At 37.9% G+C, this 27,895-nt stretch overlaps 1 protein-coding gene across 4 annotated transcripts in view; it reads right to left on the bottom strand.

Annotated features, from left to right (window-relative positions):
• RABGGTA (Rab geranylgeranyltransferase subunit alpha) overlaps positions 1 to 20,874 on the bottom strand; it is a 190,667-nt gene extending 169,793 nt beyond the window's left edge. For 2 of the 4 annotated variants that reach the window (XM_053702377.1, XM_053702374.1), the window contains exons 1-4: positions 20,761 to 20,874; positions 20,448 to 20,474; positions 20,182 to 20,292; positions 19,763 to 19,887 (exon numbers count right to left, since the gene is read on the bottom strand). In XM_053702377.1, coding sequence (XP_053558352.1) covers positions 19,763 to 19,887; positions 20,182 to 20,292; positions 20,448 to 20,450 — 239 coding nt within the window. In that variant the 5' untranslated portion in view covers positions 20,451 to 20,474; positions 20,761 to 20,874. Of the gene's footprint in view, positions 1 to 19,762; positions 19,888 to 20,181; positions 20,293 to 20,447; positions 20,475 to 20,745 lie in introns of those variants that run through there. The other 2 variants (XM_053702375.1, XM_053702378.1) reach the window with 2 other exon arrangements.
• Between the last annotated feature and the right edge of the window lie 7,021 nt (positions 20,875 to 27,895).

Here is a 27,895-nt window from a genome sequence, read left to right on the forward strand (position 1 = left end):
TGCTCTATAAATTGTGGCTTTCCGTATTCTCAGAACTGAAAAAAAAAAAAAAAAAGGGACATTGCGGACCTTACATATCTTTCCCTTATTGGCTTTATCAGATAACATCTGCAGACATTCACTTTATACTAACAATAGGACACTGGCTTGCCTTGTCAGCTGTAGATTCAAGCCCAGATCTATCTATCTATCTATCTATATATTGGGTTCTTGTAAAGCTTGGCTATTCACCCGTAAGGGTCTCAAGGCGCTGAGGGTTGCAGTTCAGTCGAAGAGCCAGGTCTTGATGTCCTTTCTGATCTGGTCTCGGTTGGGATCCATTTGAAGATCTTTCGCAGCAGGTGGAGTGTGTGGAAGCATGCAGAGGAGACGGTGTTGATTTGTCGGTCCATGGAGAGCAATGAGTCCAGGATGATGCGAGAGGGGCCATGTAGACGTTGAATAGGGTGGGGCTCAGTGAAGAGCCTTGGGGTACACCGCAGATGATCTCTGTGGGCTTGGAGGTGAAAGGTGGGAGTCTAACTTTCTGGGTTCTACCAGTGAGGAAGGAGGTGATCCATTTGAGGGCTTTGTCGCGTATGCCGGCGTCGCATAGGCGGTGCAGAGGGTGAGGTGGGAGACGGTGTCAAATGCCACTGAGAGGTCTAGGAGGATGAGGGCGGTGGTCTCTACTCGGTCGAGTAGGGTGAGGATGTCGTCTGTGGCGACGAGGAGGGCGGTCTCTGTGCTGTGGTTGCTCCTGTAACTGGATTGGGAGGGGTCCAGGGTGTGGTTGGCCTCGATATGGTCAACGAGTTGCACGTCAATGGATTTCTCGATGACTTTGGCTGCAAAAGGGGAGCAGAGAGATGGGGCAGAAGTTCTTCGGATCATTGGGGTCAGCCGTGGGTTTTTTCAGTAGGGATTTTAATTCTGCGTGCTTCCAATCATTCGGGGAGGTGCCGGTTTCGATGGAGCAGTTGATGGTGCTGCAGAGCCCGGGAGCGATGGTGTAACCCGCTTTGTTGAATATGTGATGCGGCATGGGTCGGAGGGTGCTCCAGAGTGGATCGATCTCATGATTCTGATGGTGTCCTCTGTGGTGAGGGGTCTCCAGATGGTCCGTGGGGGGTAGGCGGTGGTGCGGGTGAGGTATTGGTGGGAGTTGGTGGGTCGGCGGTGGTGGTGAGTTCTGGGGCGCAAAGCTGTCATAGATGACGATGATCTTGCGGTGGAAGTATGTTGCGAGGTTATCGCAGAGGTCCAGGGAGGGCCGGATGTCGTTGGTGTCGCTGTTGGGATTAGAGAATTCCTTGATGACTGTGAATAGCTCCTTGCGGTTGTGGACGTTGGCGGTCTTCTTGGTGGTTTTGATGAGATGGTGGTGGGTAGTGATGGCTTCTTTGTAGGCCGTTTTATTCGCAGGGGTCTTGCTGGATCTCCAGGTCCTTTCCAATCGCCTGCAGTGGCGCTTGGAGTCCTGGAGGGCCGGGTGAACCAACTGGCCTTGTTGGTGGGTTGGCGGTTGGACAGTTTCTTGAGGGGGGCGAGGGTGTTGGCGTCTGTGAGCCAGTGGTGGAGGTTGCGGTGTCAGGGTTTTTTCCCTGCTTTGTTTGCCATGTGCTGCTGGCAGCCATTTTACTCACCTCTCTTGCTGAGTCTGGTGCAGAGTGTGTGATGCTGCTCATTTCCTGCACGCCCACTTATGGTCAGACTGGTGTACATCATCCGTGTGAGACAGGTTGCAGTCTCAGAATTGTGATGTCATCACTTATTATTTAAAGGGCCTCTGCTCAGTATGCTTTGCCCTTGCGTTGTCTCAGACCTGTTTGTGAGTTCCAGTTCCTGTGTATTACCTGGCTGACATCCCTACTGGTTCTTGATCCCTGGCTTGTTCCTGACTCTGCTGTTCTCCTTGTTCCTGATTCCGGCTCGTCTGACTACTCGCTTTGGTTCCTGACTCGGCTCGTCTGACTACCAGCTCTAGCTTTGACTCCTGGACTTTTTATTATTTTTTGTTATTAATAAAAGGTGTAATTATTTTGCACGTCTCAGTCTGATTCCTGGCACCGTGACACAGAGGAGTTGGCATCTGTGGAGGTAGCTGGGGGGGATGGGGACTTGTTCAGCGTCCCCCCCAGCTACCACAAAACTAGGCAAGTGGTAGGCAAGGTTTAGCTACTGAAAATTAAAGAAAAAAAATATTTAGACTTGGCTCATGATATTCTTTAGCAATGCAACAGAAAAAAAGTCTTATAATTACAATAAATAAATATGCTCACTAACCCTTTAACATCCTATAAAAACCACAATGTGAACTAATCTCCGAATCTGCTACCAAATTTAGGTTTAATCTTCATTTTATTTGTCACTAAAACCTATACAGAAAATGTGTGTGTATATATATAAATGACTAATAAGCTTTAAAAAAAAAAAAACATATGTATATAATGGATACACCCTTAATACGGCTTTAAACAGCTAGCTCTGCATGTATAATGAAGTCACGCAAACTGTTACACAACAAGCTTAAATGTTTAAAAATGCTTGAGGGGCCACTGCATAAAGTCAAATATAAATATACTTATTTGATTGCTTTTTAAGATATCATATTTGTAATATTTCATTCTCAAAAACTACTGGGTTTATTTTCTTCCAATATATGGTTGAAAGGAAATGGCAAACTTACAAACGAATCAAATGATTATCACATTTAATGATATTATCCTTAATTGATATATAGAGACAACGATGTATGCATGCATCATAGAAACAAGAATGTTAATGAAGTAGCTGATATGCATGTGATGCTTTGATTGAATATAAGCATTGCAATCGTCTAATCGTTTTGGTGATGACACCCTGTACACAAGTGATCTATATATGCATGTTAAAGAGAGTTAAAAATCGGCTGACTGTGTTCAATCACAGTAGTACGCAGGCAGGAGGATGCCTTTGAGCGCATAGACTGAACTTGAGATGAATGCATCTACATGACTCCCTCTGGCTCAATGGCTCCTTTGTTAAGTTCCTTGGTTAAGTCCATTGGTTAAATCCCACTTTCTAATATTCCAATTATAGAATTTGGTATGCCAGTATATATGTTTAATAAAGTGTTCTATTTTATTCATATTGCCTTTAATATATAGAGTGCCTAATTCAGCACTTGGCTTCAATGCCACAAATTCTACTTTCTTCCCTAACACAATATTATATTTAGAGATTCAATTCACACTTACGAATTTGGGAGACCCTAGGTATTGAGTATAGGAGACGATGGCGGGTTACCATAAGAGGAACAGATACCAACAACATCAGCAAATGCTATTACAACTACCACTGAACCTTCAATCACTAGGATTTTTTTTAGAGAGGGATCTGTTCCCCCCCAAGAAGAACTATAAAAACCAGGCAACAAAACAAATCCAAACTCCCAAACAAACAGAAATGAATTATGGCGAGTTACAGATCATAAATCTAGCTGTTATTGAACTAAAAAATGCCTTTTGTCTAAGGCTCTCTTTTATACCCACCCCAAGATTCAACACTTTTAATTGCGTAAAAGATACACACTTGTTTACTAGAAAGCTTGCATTACATAAATTTCATAAAGGTCTCCAACAAAAATTGTCTTAACGATATGGGGATTGAGGAAGATAACCATGAAATGGCTAACCTAATGTTAACTTTGTTAAATGAGAATGATACCTCCCAATAAGCACCAAGAGCAAGTGTGGTCAAACCAAAGAGTAACTTTATGCCAGTTATCTCCAAATATCCAACAATTGATAGGTTTGTTGCTCTGGTTACCACAGAACTCGGAGCATTAAAAGAGCAATGCTAAGGAAAACCTAAATTTTAAAGAGACAAGCTATGAGTGAATTAAAAAACAACCCGAATATAACTATTAAAAGTGCAGACAAGGGTGGGAATATGGTAATTATGAGCAACACACAGTATTTAAAAATGTGTCATGATATACTTGACAACCAAGATAATTACCAGATATTACAATATGATCCAACAGACAAATTTACTAAAGAGTTAAAATCTCTACTGGAAAGAGGTTTTGGTGAGAGACTTATAACAAAGGCAGAGTGCCAATTCATGTGCAATATGTCATCTATGGTGGCAACTTTTTATAGTCTTCCAAAAATACACAAAAAACAAAAAGAACCCATTGTCTCTGACAATGGCTGTCTGACAGAGAATGTCAGTGTATTTATTGATAAAAAAAAAGGAAATTTGTATATACACTTACCTCCTACGTCCAAGACACTAAGGATGTGCTAAAATGCCTTAAGGCATAGACATAGAAAGTCTATATTCAAAAATTTCCCATACACTGTGAATGGAAGCTATAAAATATTTTCAAAAGACTGTAAATCCAACAGGCAATGATGAATATGAGTTCATTGTGGACTTACTGAACTTTGTGCTAAGGCACAATTATTTTCTGTTTAACAACAAGGTATACTTACAAAAAAGGGGCAAAGCAATGGGAACATGCTGTGCACCCACGTATGCCAATCTGTTCTTGGGGTGGATAGAATCCACTAGCATTCTGAACCAATAAGTAAATCCATTCATGAAATTCATGGATTTATACATTCGCTACATCGACTATGTGCTAATTCTGTGGAATGGCACAACAAATGAGTTGACTGAATTTATGACCTGGCTTAATAACAATAACCATGGGATGCGGTACACATGCACCATTGATAATAAATGTATTTCCTTTTTGGACCTCTTGATCCGTAAAGAGGAGAATGAGTCATTGAATACTAAATTGTATTATAAGTATAGAGCAACTAACAGTCTCCTACAATGATATAGCTTTCACCCAAAATGCCAAAAAATGGGGATCCCCACTGGTCAGTATTTATGTGCTAGGAGAAATTGTAGCACTGAAGAAGACTTTGAAAATGAGGCGAGGAAATTAAGGAGGAGGTTTAGAGAAAGAGGCTACCCAAACAAGTGTCTGAAAAAAAGCTCATCAGAGAGCTAAAGCATCGGATAGACAAACATTATTACCGGATCACAAAGTAAATAACAATGAAAATGAACAACCAAAAAATGAGATTAGAATCATAGGGACCGAGGATGATAAAAATAATACGATCTGTAACATCTTGCAGAAACACTGGCATGCGTTACAAAATGACCCTGATCTTAAAGATGCTATCACAGACAAACCAATGATCATGAATAGAAGATCATTAAATTTGATACACATTTTAACAGTCACTTCTCTAAGACACAACCCAGAACATGGCTGAGAGAAACCAAGGATTTCTTTAAATGTGGCCCCTGTCACCCTAGAACAAATAAGAAGTATGAAATAACAGACTTCCTGAATTGCAGATCAGATAAGGTAGTCTATTTGGCTATGTGCAAATGTCCCCTTATCTATGTAGGAAAAACATCGAGCAAGCTAAGAACAAGTGTTGGAACATATAGGTGATATAAAATGGAACCGAAATGTACCGATTGCACAACATATGAATAGCGTACACAGTGTCCACAAATATAATATTTAATTTTTTGCCATGGAACGTCTTAATTCAAAAGGGAAGAAAAGGCAATATCAACAGAATTTTCCTGCAAAAAGAATGCAGGTGGATCTATGAACTGCAGTCTGCCTCCCCTAAGGGTTTGAATGAAGCAATTTCTTTAGTTTTCTCTAAATAATAGCATCCCTTCCTAAATAAGTCTGTAGTTGATCGTGAAAGTTTCATGTCTAACTTCTAACACCACTGATAATGCTTAATTTCTACTAGATAACTTGTATAATGAATGTACCTCCATTATTATTCCCCTTTGACGATATTCATAAGGTTAGGCAATTATAAGCAAAAAATGGGTAACTTATTCACTTAGCAATAAGCTTTGAATACATTTACTTGAATGTGAATATATTACCCATACCATTATTGGCGCAATACAAATGTTTTGATCCCAAATATAATGTCACAAATAATCTATCGATATTAATAAGAGGGTATTAAAATAGATTATTATGGAACCTTCTTGTGCAGCTAACATTATGGATCAGATGAGATTTAGATCAAGGCTACAATTCAGTTGTATATAAAAATAGTGGCTAAATATGGATTGCATGAATGTTGCTCTATCATGAGTACTAATTAGGTCCACCAATGCGGTTAAACACTTACACATGAAGTGGTTATTTCGGCAACCAGATGGTATTTAAAGAGAACATAAGGCTGGGCCGGCCCTATGCCCTGACGAAGTCACGCACAGTGACGAAACGCGTCGGTGGGCGGAGCCAGAGGGTGTCTTGTTTGTGAATGTAGCGGTTATGTTTACCGCTAATGGAGATATAATTTGATACTCTTAAGATACATAGTGTTTGTCCTTAATTTATATATAGAGACAACACTGCTACAACATAAAGTAGTTGTTATGCAGGTGATGCTTGAATATACGCATCGTAAACTACCGACTGTCTAATTATTTGACTGATGACACTTTGTACCTAATTGAACGATGTATGCATGTATCATAGAAACAAGAATGTTAAACCACCAAGTAGCTAATATGCATGTGATGCTTTGTTTAAATATAAGCATTGTAATCTACCGATTGTCTAATCCTTTGGGTGATGACACCCTGTACACAAGTGATCTATGTATGCATGTTAAAGAGATTTAATAGGTTACCGAGTTAGAAATCGGCTGACTGTGTTCAATCACAGCAGTACGCAGGCAGGAGGATGCCTTGAGCGCATAGACTGTCTGAACTTGAGATGAATGCTTGATGTAAGCTCTCATTCCCTACCATATTTACAGTTCCATCTACATGACTCCCTCTGGCTCGTTGGCCCCTTGGTTTGGTTTTAACTTAGTGTTGGAATATATTTATTTAAAGAAGTGGTAGTGGTAATCCCACTTTCTAATATTCCAATTATAGAATTTGGTATGTCAGTATATGTTTAATATAGTGTTCTATTTTATTCATATTCCCTTTAAATGCGTTCACTGCCCCTTTAACATCCTATAAAAAAACAAAATGTGAACTAATCTTCAAATCTGCTACCAAATTTAGGCTAAATCTCATTTTGTCACTAAAACCTATACAGAAAATCTGTGTGTGTGGGGCCAGAACAGCACGGAAACCGTGAGTGTGAACAGCTGAAGGCTGTCAGAGGCAATAATTCCCTCTGCTTATTCACCTATAGTTATTTGCCCTTTAAACAGTGTCCTGTGGAAGGAATGTGTGTTATCTAAACCTGGCGTTTTTGAAGTGACTGCATGGACTGTGTATACTAAGTTTGGGCATTGGTCCCTATTGGGATTCTGGCAATACAATCAGATAGAGAAGGTTCTCTTATCCCATATTGGGAGCTTCTTCATCATCTGTGCACTACACATTTTTCTTTGCATGACTTTAACTCTGTAATGCTTTCTGGCAGCATTAATTGTATAGTGCAAGATGCAGAGCTCATTTAACATGGAGGGATCCAACATTAACTTTTACTCATTGTTACCTGTGGCAGAAAGAGGGTATGGAGACCAAGAAATGGACATGAACAGTTTCGATAATGGTCCATTTAAAACTCTTCACATCTTTATTATGGACCATTTTAAAGTGTTGAACTAGGGGGGGTTGTAAGAACACCGGCCTTTATATTGGTGGTGTTCTCTAATTCGTGAACGTGTCTCTCTCGACGTCATCCCTACATACTGCAGATGACAGTCCGTACAGCTCACCAAATAGACTGTATATTTACTTCTACAGTTCATGCATTTTTTATGTGTATATGTCTTATTAGTGACCTCACTTTTGAAGCCCCCACCTTCAACCAAGTGCTCACAGGTTCTGCAGGTAAAGTTGCTACAACTATAAACACCTTTAAATCTAAGCCAAGCTACCATCTTCCTGTAATAACGGCTTCAGTTGTGTTGGTGCCAAAATGTTCCCCATTGAAATCCCTCACCTAAAGGTACATTTGCAACCTTCCTTTACTGTATCAACCAAAGCATTGTCAGCTGCTAAGAGCCTAAAATTCCTCTGTACAATATTACAAAATTTTATGATATTGTGTACTATAATCTGTAACAAAATAGGTACCTCTAGTCCTTTCCTTTGGTATGTCTTATTTTGTTAACAGTTTTTCTCTTTTAGTCAATGTCACCTCTTTCCTCGCTTTCGCGATCTCCTGTGGTTTGTAACCTCTATTTCTAAGGTGGTCGGATAACTGGTTCGCATGTGCCTCATATTGCTCCGGGTTGCTGCAGTTGCGCTTTAGCCTTACAAACTGCCCTTTCGCAACCGACCTAAAAACCTGTTTTGGATGGCTGCTCCTGGCATGGAGAAGGGTACTGCCTGTGATTGGTTTCCTATAGACTTCAGTCTCTACACCTACATTCGGTGTTCCCTTAAGTGTTAAATCCAGGAAATTGATTTTTGATTTATTGAACTCAAAAGTGAATTCTAACCCAATATAATCAACATTCAGCCAATCTACAAACTCTTTGGCCATTTCCTCAGTCCCTCTCCCCACCAGGAGCAGATCATCAATATACCGCCTATAAAACTGTATAATTTGTCTGTAGGGGTTCCCATCTCCATAGATGCAGGACAGCACCCACCATCCCATGAATAGGTTGGGGAACGAGGGCACAACCTTTGCGCCCATCGCTGTCCCGCATCTCTGGAGATAGAACACCCCCTCAAAAGTGAAATAATTATGTGCAAGTAGGAACCTGGTTGTCCTAAATACAAAACTCACAAAATCATCAGTGTAACCTGTATTTCTTGATAAAAAGAATTCTAGTGCCTCCAAGCTCCTATCATGGGGTATTGAGGTGTAAAGGGCCCTATCTATGGTTAGCCACATATTTTGATCCCAATTTAGATCAGACATCAGTTTGAGTACATGTGTGGTCACGGATAGGCCCATCCCTGTAGCCCAGTTCCCTGCCATCATCAAGTATACTGGCTAGTTCTTTCTTATATCTCTTAGTTGGATCATAGCTAAGCCTCAGATAATACCTATCATCATGTAACTGTCTTTCTGCCTCTGCAACAAATTGAGACATTGACATCACTACCACAGATCCCCCCTTATCCGCATTCCTTATTACTAATTCTCCATTTTCTTGGAGTTTTTTCAATGCCTTCCTTTCCTTGGAGTTTAAATTGGACTCTCTCAAAGAGGTGGTCTGGTGCAGTGATGTAAGGTCTCGCTCTACCCTTGCCTGAAAGGTTTCCAGCATGTTTCCTCTACATTGAATCGGGTAGAACCTGGAACTCTCCCTAAAACGTGGTAAAATGCCTGTTGATGCACTGTCGGGCCCCCCACCATCATGCAATAGCTGTTCCAATATAGCTACATCATAGTCCTCACTGAAGGCAAGTCCTGCCCTGATGCTTTCCCCAGTAGTTTCTACTCTACGTGTATTTTCTGTGTGGTCTACACTAATCCTATTGTGAAAAAAATTTCTTAGTGTAAGTTCCCCAATTAATTTATTTACATCTATTAAAGTATTGAAGAGATTGAACTTCTGCGAGGGAACAAATCCCAAACCGAAGTTCAAAATTCTCAGTTCTGAATTGGACAGCATATAATTGGACAGGTTAATTACGTTGTTGCCTATTGGTATTTGCTCCTGAATCTTCCTCTTCTGGTGGGATATCCGTTTTGATTTGGGGGGCCACCTTGTCCGCCCCTTCCTCTCCCCCCCCTTCTGATTGTATATGAGGGAGGGAAAAAACCTGTTCCAAACCTTTTCTATTCGTAGTAGAGGGGGTACTATAGACTGGTGTGTCCCCTGTTTGTGCTTCATCTGGGGTATATTTTGAACTCCCTTGATGTTGTTTTTTTAAGAATGGGAGGCAATCCCTTGTTAGGAATTTTGGGTCTTACTACTAGCAGCTCCTCCGCCAATATTAATGTGCTTGGTGTGGGTGTTCCTATGTATTCCTCCCCACCTGAAGCTGAACTATCATTGTAAGACTCCAATTATTGAATGTCAGGAAACTAGAGATAGATTATCCCAAGTTTGATGGTATATTAAGAGTTGCACTAATTGAATCCAAGAATGTCATCTTAAACATGAAACATATGAAATACCTCAGGGACCAATCAGACTATGATAATCACACAGTCTATATTTGGAGTCATTCCATTAGAAATCAAGGTAGAAGGTCCAGTAACAGAAGAGGCAGAGGTAGGGGCGACCAGGGATCTGGTAACATTCATACAGGACCAGGCCGAGCTTCAGACAGTGAAGTAGAGTCAGGGGAAGAGACAGGTGCATCAGGAGGGGAGGAGACAGAAGTAATACCCAAAGGCATATTGAAGAACTCACAGAAACAAGTTACTATCAAAGCCTCAGCCCCTGTACATAAACAAGATCAAATAAAACCCACTAAGCAGAATACACAAGGTGCTCAATCCTCTATGACCAGTGACCCGAATAGGAATTCTAACACTAAATACATCAGTAGCAACGATCAGCCCACAAATAGTAATACTACAAATACATAGGAAGATCGTAGAGTATTTGAGCAGGTTTTTTACAAGACCAAGGAAAAAATGGTATAGGCCAGGGAAAACAGGAAAGATACCCACTGAGAGCGAACAAGGTGACCAAATACCAATAAATAATGGAGTATAATGTTATTAATCTTTGCACTACGGCTCTAACACATATACAACTTAAGGTACTCAGCTATGGTCTGAGTTTTGCCCCCACCTGTACCTTTGACCTTTTCAGAACCATGTTGGATGTAAATAGACTGATTAGAAATCTCACCTTGAGGAAACATTTCCAAGGTGAAACTATGAATAGAGACGAAAGCTTGGCAGTCACAACTTCGATTCAACATAGTCCTGATACAACATCATCCCTAAATTTCTCTGAAGCATGCAATGTAATAACATTGCAGAATCTAGATAGAAATGGAGATTTCATGGATTCACAAAATACCACAGTGTTTTAGTGGCTTCAAGAAAAAGTCAGAATTCTACCCTATACAGACAAGAGGTCCCATTCTGGAAACCTTTTATAAGAGAGTTGAATATGACCTCACTCAGCTAATTTCCACCAATAAAAGTAGTAAAGATTCAAGTACTAAATCAAACTTGTCAGGCAAAGAATGACAAGCACTTTTTAAGCTCCAAAAGAATAAGAACCTTGTGATCAGCTCAGCGGACAAGGGAAGCTCGGTGGTCGTCCTTGACAGAACAGCTTACATTAGTGAAGCCCACAGACAGCTACATGACACTAGTAACTATGTGACTCTGGATAGGGATCCCACTAGGATTTTTCAAAAAGAACTAAATACACTCTTGGATGATGGTTTGGAAGATGGGCATTTCGACTTAGCCACCTATGAGTATTTATACATTGAACATCCGGTGGTCCCCATCTTCCACCACCTTCCAAAAGGTGCACAAAACTTTGACGGATGTACAGGGTCGACCTATTGTAAGTGGAATAGGGTCCTTGTTCGAACATCTATCACAATGGCTTGATGCACTGCTATACCCTTTTGTGGTCACTTTGCAGAGCCATCTCAAAGATACAAAAAACCTATTAAATCTTTTGGAGGATTTTAGATGGGACACAAAAGTCTATAGATGGCTTACAGTGGACGTGGTGGCCCTGTATTCCTCCATTCCGCATGAAGAAGGTTTGAGGGCCATAAGCTACTTTTTGAAAAATGTCTCCACTTTTGATACTGGCCTTGTGGAATACATTCTGAGGGTCACACGTTTCATGCTTACCCACAACTATTTTCATTTTGAGGAAACTTTCTATCTCCAGAGATGTGGGACAGCCATGGGGGCAAAATTTGCGCCCTCATTCGCCAACCTTTTTATGGGTTGGTGGGAGCTGTCCCACATCTATGGAGATGAAAACCAATATAAGGAATATATCACCTTTTCTAGGCGATATATAGATGACCTACTCTTTATATGGCAAGGTTCAGATATCCCTTTTGACAGACTTCATTAATAGACTAAATGAGAACACGGTGGGTTTACATTTTACTTTTGAGCAACACCCGACAACCATCAATTATTTAGATCTCTCTTTGACTGCTGTTGAGGGAGGTCAAGTTTTTAGTAGCATTTATAGAAAGCCTATCACAAAGAATACTTTGCTGCATGCTAAAAGCTGTCACCCCAAACATGTACCTTTGGCAGTAGCCAAAGGTGAACTGATAAGGATAAAGAGGAATTGTACGGAAGAATCCACTTATCTCAAAAAAAGTCATGATCTGAGAATCAGGTTACAACAGAGGGGTTATCCTAAACATGTTATTGATAGAGCCCAATCGCAGGTATATAGGATAGAAAAACACTACTCAGAGGCTCCCAATCGTTTAAGAGACAACAGGATACTATGTCCCAAGATAAGGTCACCTTTGTCACAGATTACAGCGCAGAATACAAAGACATCTGTAACATAGTGAGTAAACACTTTAGACATTTGTCAGCAGATGACAGACTTGTAAGCTGTGTAGACAAGGGCTTGCGTTGTTCCTATAGAAAAAGCAGAATTATAGGAAATATATTGTCCCCATCTGTACTACCTCGTAGTCCAGAGAGTGAACAGGGGTCCTGGCTTAGACATAGGGGGATGTACAAGTGCGGCAAATCGAGATGTAAACCATGTGATTTTATTATCATTTCGGAGGAATTTCACTCTGAGGTCACATGTGAAGTGTTCAAGATCTCTGCCTGCCTTAATTGTACATCCTCCTATGTCATTTATTTACTCACGTGTATAGAAGGTCACCTACAATATGTAGGTCTTATTACTACTGAAGTGATTGCCAGGATACAAAACCATCTGTCCACAATTAAAATTGGTGAAGCTACTACTCCCCTGGTGAAACATTTCAAATTTGTCCACAACAAAAGCAGTGCCACCCTGAGGTGGCAAGCTATTGAATAGGTTAAAACCCCCTTACGTGGAAGCGATAGGGACCAGATTTTCTGGGTGTTCAGGCTACAGACTCGAGTCCCCAAGGGTCTCAATTCCGAATACGACCTCATTAAATTATTGGAAGTAAGAGGTCCCCTATTCCTTAGCCTTTGCAAACCATAATTTCCCCCCTTTGCCCCTTGGTATTCGCCTAGATCTGGATACGTTTTTTTATGCACTAATTTCCTATTTTTGGAGACCATGATGACGGTCAGTAACTATGTGTGTGTGCATCCAGTTTAAGCATCTGGGTGAATGTATAAGGGGTAATTAATAGGGTAATGTGCACAGTTATACATACTGATGTTTCTTGTTTTTCACCTAGATCTGGATAGGCACTTACGCACTAATTTTTACTTTTAGAGACTATGATGCTGGTCAGTAATTATGTGTGGGCATCCAGTTTCAAGCATCGTGGTGAATGCGAAAGGGGTAACTTCAGGGTAATGTGTGCAGCGACACACATGGATGATTCTAGCACACACTACAAAATAGAGATTATCCTATCCTTTCTTCCCATAGTTTCCCACAGTACCCCTCTTGTTAACAATATCCAATACAGTACCATAACAATGGGGAGTAGGATTTATATTGTCTCATCCTGGATGAGTTGTTGTTACCTCTTACTTTTATACATAGGAGAAGTAGTCCATATTTATTTAATTATTTATTTACTTATACATTCACACTCTTTCCAGTAGACAAGTGCGTGAAGCATTTATATTCACAAGAGGAGACCACAACCCTGGCGTGCAGCAAACTGACCCGGAAACTGTATCACACAGGTAAAGTAATAACCCCGGACTCCTGGTGTACCGTAGCCAAAGCGGAGGATCAATCCGCATAAATACACAAGTGAGAAAGAAGCGGCAGGTACAACTCCAGACCAAAATGTGAAATAAAATCAAAAGCCTTTATTTATCCATCTGTAAAAACGTACATGCAGACATAGCAGGAGGAAGACAATCAGTCTAACATGTTTCACGCCCTCTATAGGCGCTTACTCATAGACTACAGTCTATGCCTTAACCCTAAACCTTTATAGGCAGTAGCAGCAATCAAGTTAACCACTTAGTGCCCTAAAGGTTACAATTAGAGTAAAAACATTCTCCAAAATAGATACTAAAGTTATCATTGCTTATACTCATAATAATATGGACCGTATCAAACTAGTGAATACAGGAGTAATTGACTAGCAATTATTACCTCTATATAACAATAAAAATAATAATAGCAGATGTGTGTGTGTGTGTAAATATATATATCAACCTCTCAATCTCTCAACAACCTGACATAATGTTAATTATCTATGAAGAAGTTAACATCACATTCTCTGTTCATACCTAATGGGAAACGTGTACACAGTTTAAGAATCCAATACAGCTCTTTTTTTTTTCAAGAATGTTATCCCTGTTACCACCTCTTAAAGGGATAGTAGCAATATCAATGACTTGTAAAGAAAGATTCGCTACATTTGTTAGATGAAAACTATTAAAGTGATCTGCCACAGTTGAATCTTTGTTGAAATTTTTTACATCTCTAACATGTTCATTAAAACGTGTCCTTACTGTGCGTGTAGTTTTACCTACATATTGAAAAAAACATAAGTTGCATGTGAGTAAGTATACTACATACTTAAATCCACAGTTGGCATAAAAATCAATATAATATTTTTACTTGTTTACTTGACATAAAAAATGATCTTGAATAATATTAGGACATGCTAAGCATGTTCTAGTGCCGTACTTATAAGTACCCTTTTTATTTAGCCAAGTGGTGGCAGTATTCAACTGCTGAGTACTGTTTTCAACCAAACTTGGAGACAAAATTTGTGCCAAAGTTTTTGATTTTCTTGACACAAATTTGCAATTTTTAATGTAAGGCTGAAGTGTCTCATCAGCCTGCAACAAATGTAGATGTTGTTTCAAAATGTTAACAATATCATCATATTGCTGGCTAAAGTGAGTAGAAAATACTATTGCTTCATTAAAATTGCTATTGTGTTTGTTTGTCATTGCAATTCCTTTGTGATTTCTAACAGTATTTCTCAATTCCTCTAACTTTTGTGATTTATAACCTCTTGCAGTGAGTCTATCCCTGAGTTCAATCGACTGTTGTTCATAAATATTATCTAACTTAGTGTTTCGTCTAATTCTTATAAATTGTGACTTGGGTATAGACTGAACTAAGTGTTGAGGATGTTTGGACTGTGCATGCAGGATTGTATTGCCTGCTGTTGGCTTTCTGTAGGTTCTGGTGTTAATTACATTTTCAACGATTTGTAGAGTAAGATCCAAGTAGTTAACTTGTTCTCGATTGAATTCCTCAGTGAATTTTAAGTTAATTTCATTTTCATTACAATAGGACAAAACATCCAAGAATATTGCATCATTAAATGATGTTTTGAATAAAAAGCAGGTAATCAATAAAGCGCACAAACAAACACAATAGCAATTTTAATGAAGCAATAGTATTTTCTACTCCCTTTAGCCAGCAATATGATGATATTGTTAAAAATTTTGAAAAAACATCTACATTTGTTGCAGGCTGATGAGACACTTCAGCCTTACATTAAAAATTGCAAATTTGTGTCAAGAAAATCAAAAACTTTGGCATAAATTTTGTCTCCAAGTTTAATTAAAAACAATACTCAGCAGTTGAATACTGCCACCACTTGGCTAAATAAAAAGGGTACTTATAAGTGCAGCACTAGAACATGCTTAGCATGTCCTAATATTATTCAAGAAGATTATTTTTTATGTCAAGTAAACAAGAAAAAATATATTGATTTTTATGCCAACTGTGGATTTAAGTATGTAGTATACTTACTCACATGCAACTTATGTTTTTTTCAATATGTAGGTAAAACTACACGCACAGTAAGGACATGTTTTAATGAACATGTTAGAGATGTAAAAAATTTCAACAAAGATTCAACTGTGGCAGATCACTTTAATAGTTTTCATCTAACAAATGTAGCGAATCTTTCTTTACAAGTCATTGATATTGCTACTATCCCTTTAAGAGGTGGTAACAGGGATAAGATTCTTGCAAAAAAAAGAGCTGTATTGGATTCTTAAACTCTGTACATGTTTCCCATTAGGTATGAACAGAGAATGTGATATATATATATATATATATATGCTATTATTATTATTTTTATTGTTATATAGAGGTAATAATTACTAGTCAATTACTCCTGTAGTCACTAGTTTGATAAGGTCCATATTATTATTATTATGAGTATAAGCAATGATAACTTAGTATCTATTTTGGAGAATGTTTTTACTCTAATTGTAACCTTTAGGGCACTAAGTGGTTAACTTGATTGCTGCTACTGCCTATAAAGGTTTAGGGTTAAGGCATAGACTGTAGTCTATGAGTAAGCGCCTATAGAGGGCATGAAACATGTTAGACTGATTGTCTTCCTCCTGCCATGTCTGCATGTAAGTTTTTACAGATGGATAAATAAAGACTTGATTTTATTTCACATTTTGGTCTGGAATTGTACCTTCCGCTTCTTTCTCACTTGTGCATTTAGAATCACCCTTTGCACTGGCATTTTTCTTTCAATCCTCTCTTGTAAATTTCTCCATTCCTCCTCAATGTGTTAACTAGTCTAAACTTTTTTTCTAATATGATATGCAATGGAAATTCTTCCTTATGCACATTATAATGTCAGGCTGTTTTAGTATAACTATACTAAGAATTTGTTTGCCTACATTAAGTTTAGTGGCTATCACATCTATATACAGAGTCAAGCTTTAGTAAACGTATCTATTTCTGCCTGGTATGGTAATAGTTAAAGTTTATGTTTATTATTCCTCACACTTGTAAGCCTCAATTAACCAATGGAATTGTTATTTTGCTTTTATATAGAAAAGCACTGATGTATGTTATCAGCTATGATTACGGTATTACACTAAAACATGTCAGCCTGAGTACTACGTGCTGAGTGTTTGTACTGGACCCCCCATGGGTTTTTATCCTTTTGGAACGAAATAAAGATTGTTTTTATTTTACTGACCACCGGATCAACTAACTTTGTTCATTATATATATATATATATATATATATATATATATATATATATATATATATATATATATATATATATATATATATATATATATATATATATATATTATGACTAATAAGCTAAAAAAAAAAAAATGGATACACCCTTAATACGGCTTTAGACAGCTAGCTCTGCATGTATAATCAAATCACGCAAACTGTTACACAACAAGCTTAGATGTTTAAAATGCTTTAGGGAATTCACTCCACAATGTCAAATATAATTATACTTATTTGATTGCTTTTTAAGATATCATATTAGTAATTTTTCATTCTCGAAAACTACTGGGTTTATATTCTTCCAATATACAGTTGAAAGGCAATGGCAAACTTACCTACAAAATGTGTCTTTTAATTCAAAATTTCAAACAAATCAAATGATTATCACATTTAATGAGGAATGTAACCAATGGATTAAATGTGAAATACAGTAAAACTCTCTTGCCAAAGTACAAAAGAGGGAGCCGTTATGTCTTTAAGAGACAAAATGAGTTCTCTTGTTATGCAAAATAGTTTAAAGGGACATGAAACCCAAATGTTTTCTTTCATGATTTAGAAAGAGCATGCAATTTTAAACAACTTTCTAGTTTACTTCTATTATCTAATTTGCTTTATTCTCTTGATAAATAGGTTCAAAAGCTGCCGATTGGTGGCTGTACATAGACACCTCGTGATTGGGTCACCCATGTGCATTGCTATTTGTAGAACAAAAGGATATCTAAAGAACAAAGCAAATTAGATAATAGAAAATACAATTTTAAACAACATTCCAATTTACTTCCGATTCATGAAGGAAAAAAAATTGGATTTAATGTCTCTTTGAAAGGGACTAGAATCAAACACACACTTGAATATAATTATTTAGTCAGCTGCAAATGTCACAATTCATTAAATGTATTATTAGAGTGAACGGTGCATAGATAACTGAATAATTAGATAACTGAGTAATTAGATCATTAAAAAATGTTTTAGATACATAGCTACAGTGATGTGATCAGGGGACCAGCCTTGTAACTTGATTAAAAGAGACAGTAAATACTGATAAAAAAAAAAAAAATTAGTTGTGTGGCATGACCATGCCTAGCCCTGTTGTTTGCAGGCTCAAGCCCAGATTGGCTCCTTCAAGTAAGCAAGTAGTGGGTTGAGTTTGGCTATTGAAAAACAATTACAGCAAATAAGATGTTAATTTGTTTTAGAAATGTATATATGTGGTTGATATGTAATTATACAGCAAAACAGCAGAAATGTCTTGTAATTAAAAAGGTATTTACTGCCCCTTTACTTCAAGGGCCAGTGCATTGCTTGCAACTCAAAATTAGCATTGGCACCAATATTTGTGGACAATTGTATTGCCCATCATTTGCATACCACCATACCAATGTACACTTAAACCTTTAAGCGCCGTTAAGGCGTTGTATTCCGTCCAAACGGCGCTGGGCTTTAGCGCCATTAGGATGGAATGCAACGTCATAGCTGTTTGGCTATCCTTAAGCCAACAGCGCTTTTGGATGTGATCGCGGTCTGGAGTGTGTGTCTAGCGTCATAGGGACGCCCCCCCTGACCCAATCCCATAATTGAAATCTCACGATCGCGTGATTTCAATTTGTCTACATAGGAATGTTGTTCCGAAATAGACATTATGACCCTGTCATGAAAGGGTAAATGACATCCTGCAGAACCATATTTATTTGTAAATACAAATAAGCTAAATGGGTAAACATTATTGATGTCTCCCTTCTGCAGGCACACAGACAATATGTATAAAAGGCCTGACAAAGTGACGTAAAAAGCAATAATAAAGTGATTTTTAAGTGTAAGAACAAGGGGGTAATACACAAAGTTAGCTGCAGGCCACTAATGGACTAATAGGTATAGAACTCTAAATGGCTGTTGATCCAATCAGAAATGGTATTATGTGCATAGCTGCCAACCCTCAGCCATGTAATACAAACCCTACCACAAAACCCATCAGAATGTATTTATAAGCATGTGTCTAACAGTTTCCAGATCACTTTATACCCATGAGACTGACTGTGCTACTAGCAATGCTGATTGGATCAGTGTCAGTTTTCGCCTAGGACCAGCAGTGCACTGCACGACTGTATGTGATTAACCCCTTTGCGGGGGTTAAACAAATAGCATTAAAAGAATTACTAGTATTAAAATTGCATGCTCTAACGGATTACATCATATAATTTTAACACTATATTGGTCCTTTAAAGTGACATTTCACACTAGATTTTTCTTTGCATAAATGTTTTGTAGATGATCCATTTATATAGCCCACCTGGTAGCATTTTTATAAAAATATATAGTTTTTCTTATTTTGTAATAACATTGTGCTGACTTTCAGACTCCTAACCAAGCCCCAAAGTATCAGATGTAGACTGAAGTCTACAGCTTCCTGTTTGTTCCTGTAATGGGTATTTTCCTATGCAGCGAAAGGGAAGGGTCTGCTTTTCCTATTTTATCTTATTTATTTTAAAAGATTTTATACTGGATTTAAAGATCAGTATTTGCCCACATTCTACTTTATAATAGTGTTTATTACATGCAGTTATATGAAAATGTGTGTATACTGTCCCTTTAAATCTAAAGAGACTGGATAAAAAAAAATATGCCCTGAAGAAAAAGCAAATAGAACAAATCTGATTTTTTTTACAAAACATGAATGGATATTATCCTACTATGAATAGTTTATATATGCATTTTATTTTGTTAAAATATACAAATGTTACCTGTTGTCCCGAAGGTGCAGGAAGATCTCTCTTCTCAAATTCCATAGGGAAGCAAAGTCAGGGTTTAAAGCTAATATCTGTCCTGTCAAATCTAGTGCTTCTTTATCTAGCTCCCCAGCTTCACGCTAAAAGGAAACCAGACATTAGAGAATAAAACAAAGAATGGGAGAAGCAAGAAAAAATAAAAATAAAATACAAGAAACATAGAACACAAGAAGAAAAAGAAAATAGTTCCGAAAATGGTCAAGAGGTGATGACAAAGAGAAAAAAATGGTATCTGGGCAAGAGACATCAGGACAACATACAAAAAACAGGAGGATCATAGGGAGGAGATACGGATATACAGAAGTTGAAAGAGACCTATACACATGTAGGAGATGATAGTGAAGAAGAGCATCAAATGGTGCAACAGAACGCACCTTGTGCAGTGCTGTCTGGGTGGCGCTTAGATATAATTGCAGTTTCTTCTCTCTCTCCTTTCGTTTCACTTCTTGTTGCTCCAGTGAGGTCTTGATTTTAACCCTACCATGCTAGAAATGGGAAAAAGGGTTACTACCTGCAACAGACTAAATGAATTCTATTGAATATTCTCCAGTTTGTACACAATTGCAAACACACTAAGTCCCACTACTAATGGATACATACAATACATATATCAAGTCAATGTCAAAATGATTTAACATACCATTGTAATTCTTTATCAAACAGATACCTGGAAAACAGAGGACAATCAGTCATGGGATCTGGTCTTTATCAGAGTCCTACATATTTACAGCAAATCAACAAAATATCTTTACTGAACCAGCACAATATACCCAGCCCAAACTGTAAATCTTACAGCAATTTGTCGGCTGATAATTAAAAGGTACGTTAGCTATAACGAATTTAATTTGTGAAATGGTTTACGCACATAATACTCAACAGATATAATTAAATCTGTGCAATAAACAGTTACATTTTATATTATGCAGCTTCTACACAACCTTTATATAACACACCCAACACTGCAACCTTCTCAACACGGCTCGCACCGCTGCCGACTTCAGCTAGTGAGTAGTGACAGCTACTCAATTGGTTTAGTCCGAACAACAACTATGGTTCCGGCTCTTTTGTTTCTAATCCAATAAGATTTACTTCCTAAACTAGATAACCAATCGTATTGAGGTTTCAAACACGCGATAGTATAAATAATTCATTATGAAAGGGCGCAGTTTATTGGTCGGTTAACAATCGCTATAGTAAATGATTGGAAGTAAAGTCAGGCGCAGTGCCTGGAATACCATAGCGCAAGCTCAGTGATACTGAAAATTTTAGCTATGACTAACTGTGTAATAGTGAAGAGTATGTGTAGCATTGTAATAACGACAAAGTGAAGAACGTAAATATGCAGTGAATACGTATAGAATATACAGATATACAAAACATACAATCCTCGGCAGATGCAATTCTAATATTATTACACACTATTTATATTATGTGTCTCGTTTTATGTTATTTTCCCTCAAAAATACAATAAACATAGGCTTACCAGAAGTCCCACTTTTACTGGGATTGTCCCGGTTTGGAGGCGCTGTCCCAGTGTCCCACCCAGTTGTTCATTCTGTCCCAGTAGGGTTGCCACCTTCAGGTTTCAAATCATGTGTCCGGGTTTCAGACCACCTGAAACCCAGACACATTATTCAAAATGACTGGACTGTGGCTCTCCAGCATAGTTGGATGCTGGTACTTTGTTACATACAGCCCTGCTAAGCTTAACGTTTGTGTGCTTCAAAGTTTACATTTAGTAAAACAGGCTGAGTGAGCAGCATAGGGTTTTTTTTTTAAATTTTGTAGTACTACTTGGTTTATTTTTCTAAGAATTTAACACTCCCCGACCCCTGGTGACATTGCCGGTAATACATATGGGTATGACTAGGAAGTACAGACAGGCAGGATTTTTGGCCTGGATCTTGCTTTACTTCATGCAGGATAGTATTTTGGCTATAATCTTCCTGCATTATGGTATAGAGTAGCCTCTTAAACAGCTTTAGCAGGTATGTGTTTCTTTTGTACTTATTTCATTCAATGTTGTATTTATGCCTTATCAGTATTTGGCTCTTTTCCTTAATTAGACACATAAAACACATATTACACTGCAGATATTAAATTGTGAAATTGATCATTATGAAAGTGATAATTATGCTTGATGTTTGGCATTATTTAGAATCTGAGATTTAGATTAATGATTTATTTGCCATGACAACGTAATGGTGCCTTTTTGACTAGGGGGTGGTGTTATGGTCTATTTAAACTGTGTGATTCACTTGTTTGACTGAGGAAGGGTAGCATATCCACGAAACATTACACACATAAAAGCTAATACTTCTGGTAATTGCCACGCCCCCTTGACCACGCTCCTTACCACACCCCCACTGGCACCGCACCAGGTGGTCCCAGTTTCACCTCTAAAAATTATGGTAAGCCTAAATAAACATTAATTATTTTTGACAGGTTATTTGTCCATATACACTAGCAAAATATGAATAGACAGGCCACAGCAAAATAGCTCTAGAATATGAATTGCTCCAAGCATTTCAATATTTTTAAAAAAATTTACATGCCAACTAGCTACAATCTGCTGTTGTCTCCATGGTGTCCTTTGGATGATCCCATAAAAATAAATGGTTTGCAAGCTCATTAATGCTACACGATGGTTGATAACCAGTTTAAAACATTGGATGTGTTTTACAACACATTAAAAGGGGCAGTCTACTCCAGAATTCTTATTGGTTAGATAACTGGTGCAGGGAACGAGGATTTGGTTTTATTGGCCATTATAGCTCTGTTTGGAAAGATACTAGGTTATTTAGGAGAGATGGCTTGCATTTGGATGCTAAAGGAACAGAGTATCTGGGAGAGGAGTTAAAATACTTTATTAGAAATCATTTAAACTAATAAAGGGGGGTAGCATTAATATATCCACCTGCCCCCCACAGCATGCCAAAACTGTTAGTCCAAGTAACAATTCTAGAAATTCTAGTAGAAAAATTCTTCGTGCCATGAGCACAAATGCTCGCAGCTTAGGAAATAAATTACCTGAACTCATTTCAATAATGACTAGGGACAACTTGGATTTAGTAGCTATAACAGAAACATGGTACAATGATTTGCATGACTGGGACATAGCCATACCTGGATACAGGTTATTTAAAAAGAACAGAGTAGGAAAGAAAGGTGGAGGAGTTGCTTTGTATGTAAATGAAAATATAAAGGTTACTGAAATTGCAGGAACAAATGATGAGGTGGAAAGTATTTGGGTGACTTTGGAAATTGGAGATAAAAATGTTTTTAGAATAGGGGTTGTATATAGGCCTCCATTGCAGGATGAAAAACTGGACAATCTGTTATTAGATGAAATAACCAAAATGATCATGAAGGGTAATGTTATAGTACTGGGGGACTTTAATTTGCTAGATATAGACTGGAAGATTCCTTCTGCTAGATCGGCTAGAAGCAGGTATATTCTTGAATCTCTGCTAGGGGAATCACTTGAACAATTAGTCAAGGAACCAACTCGTAAGGAAGCTATATTAGATCTAATACTTACAAACAGTGATACAGTTTCAGATGTGTCTGTAGGTGAGAACTTAGGATCCAGTGATCATCAATCTGTTTAGTTTAGTATTCATGTTCAGGAACTGTCCACCCAGACTAAAACAAAAGTTTTAGACTTTAGGACGGCAGATTTTTCATTAATGGGAGAATACCTAAAAAACTATTTAAAGGGGAAAACTCTTATTACAGGGGTTCAAGAACAGTGGGAATTTGTGAAAGGTGCCATTTTAGATGCAACCGCACACTGTATTAGACATGTCTGTAAAAGTAAAAGAAAGCGGAAACCAATTTGGTTTTCCAAAGAAGTAGCACATGCTGTAAAGACAAAAAAGATAGCTTATAAAAATTACAGACACACACAAGCAGATGATGATATGAAAATATGGAGACTCCAACAAAAAAAGACTAAGCAGTTAATTAGGAAGGTTAAAGCTCATGAGAAGAGAAGATAGCACAGTCAGTAAAACATGGGGACAAAACATTCTTTAGATATATCAGTGAAAGAAGAAAAAATAAGGTAGGAATAGTAAAATTGAAATCAGTTGATGGTAGAATAATAGAAGGAGATAAGCATATTGCAGACTGTCTCAATGATTACTTCTGTTCTGTTTTCACTAAAGATTGTGAAGATACAATGTCTACATTAAGGGATGCTACGCAAAATAGAAACAAGCTTAACAGTAATCTTTTTACAGAGGATGGGGTTTTGTTAGCATTATCAAAAATAAATGTTACAAAGGCAGTGGGTCCTGATAATATTCATCCAAGGGTTTTAAAAGAACTTCGATCAGTGCTAACTGTCCCATTAACTGATCTGTTTAATCAGTCACTATTAACAGGAGCTGTCCCAGATGATTGAAGAATAGCAAATGTAATACCTCTTCATAAAAAGGGCAGTAGAGAAGAATCTGGCAACTACAGGCCAGTTAGTTTAACTTCAGTAGTAGGGAAATTAATGGAAAGCTTCTTAAAAGAAAGAATTATGACTTACATAAAGACAAACAATTTAGAGGACCAAAATCAGCATGGTTTTACTTCAGGGAGATCATGTCAGACTAATCTAATTGACTTCTTTGATTATGTAACAAAAGTATTAGACAAGGGAGAGGCAGTTGATGTAGCATATCTAGATTTCAGCAAAGCATTTGACACCGTCCCACACAATAAACTTATTCACAAACTATATCTCCTTGGTCTAGATTCAAAAATTGTAAACTGGGTGGAATGCTGGCTTAAGGACAGAAAACAAAGTGTCTTAGTAAATGGAGTTCATTCAGCAGAGGGGGCTGTTACTAGTGGTGTTCCTCAGGGGTCAGTTCTGGGGCCTGTTTTGTTTAACATATTTATCTGCGATATCAGCAAAGGGCTACAGGGGAAAGTATGTCTCTTTGCAGATGATACAAAAATTTGCAACAGAGTGGATGTTCCAGGGGGTGTAGACAAAATGAGAAGTGATATACAACAATTGGAGGATTGGACAAACGACTGGGATCTAAAGTTTAACACAGCAAAGTGTAAAATAATGCATTTAGGGAAGAAAAATCCAAATGTTAATTACAGACTCAATGACACTTTACTGACTGTTACAGACAAGGAACAGGACTTGGGAATTATTATTTCAGATGATTTAAAACTTAGTAAACAATGTAGTAATGCAGCGAGTAAGGCTAGCAGAATGCTTGGATGTATTGGTAGAGGTATTTGCAGCAGAAATAGTAAGGTTCTTATGCCACTTTATAGATCATTAGTTAGGCCTCATCTTGAGTATTGTGTGCAGTTCTGGAGGCCATATCTTCAGAAGGATATTAACAAACTTGAATCTGTGCAAAGGAGGGCTACCAAAATGGTACATGGTCTAAAAAATAAAACTTACCAGGATAGGCTCAATGACCTAAATATGTATAGCTTAGAGGAGAGAAGGGAAAGAGGTGATATGATAGCAACTTTCAAGTACATTAAAGGGTTTAGTAAAACTGAGGCTGTGGGAATTTTACATAAAATGGAAAATTCAAGAACAAGGGGTCATGAGCTCAAGCTAAAGGGTAGTAGATTCAGGAGTAATTTGAGGAAGCACTTCTTTACAGAAAGAGTGATTGATTTATGGAATAAACTTCCTCAAGAGGTAGTAGCAACAAACACTGTGGGGGGCTTTAAAAATGCATGTGACAAGCATAGGGCTATCCTACGAACTAGATAAGTTTATACTGTTAGGTAAGGTCGGGCAGACTTGCTGGGCCTATGGCTCTTATCTGCCGTCAATATCTATGTTTCTATGTTTCTTTATTGTTTAAAAAGATAGATAATCCCTTTACCCAGTTTTGCATAGCCATCACTGTTACATTAATAAACTTTTTACCTCTGTGATTATCTAGTTTCTAAGCCTCTGCAGACTGCCCTATTACCTCAGTTCTTTTGACAGACTTGCATTTTAGTCAATCAGTACTGACTATTAAATAGCTCCACAGCGCAGTTATCTATATGAAACACACAAATAAGCAGTCTGTCACAAACTGTCAAAATTCACTGAGATAAGAGGCAGTTAAAACGGCTTAGAAATTAGCATATGAGTCTACCTAGGTTTACCTTTCCACAAATAATACTAAGAGAGCAAAGCAAATTTGATGATAAAAGTAAATTGGAAAGTTGTTTAAAATTGCATGCCCTATTGGAAGTATGAAAGTTTAATTTTGACTAGATAGACTGTCCCTTTAATGTACAAATAAATGTGAATAAAGACAATTTAAACCATGATAAAGTGAAGTGACGTATGGTGGCATGATCCCCAGTGAGTGATAATAGTCCTCTTAATAGAAAGGGCTATTCCAGTCTGGATTCCCATTGACTTCACATAGTAGCTTTTTAGCCACACGTTGCATGCATGCAATGTCATTGTTATTAGAAAGGATGGGATTGGGACATGTAACCTAGCATTCATTGGTCCTTCTATATCGTCTAGGATCAATGCCAAGGGTCTGATTTGATAGTTGAAAAGAAGAGCTATCTATGTGTGATCTATGTATTAACGTGTTGCTTACAACTGGGCTCTAAGGCCATGGGGTCTTATGTGAGGTTTCATGTGGGATTTTGGGTGAGAGCTGATTTGAGGTCTAATATATCTATGTAACTGGCATTTTTAGAGAGTTAATCAATACAAAAAGAAAAGAAAAGGAGCTTCCCTTAAGCACACAGAAATAGTAAGCACAAAGTGCCAAAAAGGAGAAGTCTCAACCCCCACCACAGGGAAAAAAGTAAAACTTAACATTTATTAAATACTAAGAGTTAAAAAAGAGAAATGTAATAAATAAAAATTAAAAACAATTGAAAAAGTGCCATGTACATAGGCATGTGCGGTCCAAATCACAATTAAAGGCATATATCAGCAAGTCAAAATTCCATTAGACATAGGCCACATAACAGACAAGTTCAAAGTAGGTAACTATCCCCATTGACCTGGGTCACACGAAACAAAAAGAACCCTATCTACAGTCTATCAGTGACTCTTAAGCCTCCCAAAGGAGCATAATAGGCTGGTGATCTGCTATACTCACGTGTGACTCCAGGGCAATTACTTAAAAATTGCTGGGTGTTCCTGTACTAGTCTGATTATGCAAAACAAATCAAAGCAATATTACCAGTTCAAGTCATTTCCCAAGGACCCCCAACCAGGATCGGACCATGCCACAAAACGCCTGACGTACATTTTGCACTCCTGCTTTGTCAAAGGACAGAGAGTTTCCAGAGTTTTGGGGCTTGAGCTGAGGTGTTATGTAAGTATGTGACTGACAGGATCTCATCTCAGTCCTGACTACTGCCTTCTGGGTTACCCACTGGTCAGTATTATTATTGAGGGCAACAACCCTACATGTAAGATCACCTTGAATAGAAAACTGTACATGGTTAATTATAAACCGTTCAGTTTTTATTGACCGATTTATCATTATTTAATATATCTCTTACAAAGAAGTCATCACATGTTAACTGTAAGGTCCTAATAATCTTGTTCTCCATTCAAGCAACATGATCTAAGAAGTCTCGTCAGTGTGGCGGGGTTCCACCAAAATTTTAAAGACTCAAATTTTACCTTAAGAGATGTTTATCTCACTTTGCAGAGTTTTTTATGTGAAGACTCCTCCCTGCCAAGAGTTGCCCTGTTGTAAATCAGCTCTCATGAATTTTATCTACCAAACAGCTGGGCTCGTAGGCTTACATGCTAAGGGGGTGCGAGAATATGACAAAGGAGGGAGAGAGGAACTGAGGTATGAAAAGTTTGCTTATGTTGTATGCATCCCTGAACAGTAGAGTCTTTAAGGAACGCTTGAAAATATGAAAACATGGGGAGAGTCTTGTATTTTTCGTATACATGTTTTTCTGTAAGAACAATAAGTGTTTTCCATATTCTGACACAATCCTGTCACCTTTTAGTTTGTTAGAAAAAAAACCTGTGAGATCTGCAGGGGGAAGATGCTACAGAATTTTGTCGCGCTATAATAATAGAATATGCCAGACCTGGAAAAGAAATATCAGCTAGAACCTTGGAAA

The sequence above is a fragment of the Bombina bombina genome, chromosome 2 (assembly GCF_027579735.1).
Source record: "Bombina bombina isolate aBomBom1 chromosome 2, aBomBom1.pri, whole genome shotgun sequence".
Classification (NCBI taxonomy): domain Eukaryota; kingdom Metazoa; phylum Chordata; class Amphibia; order Anura; family Bombinatoridae; genus Bombina; species Bombina bombina.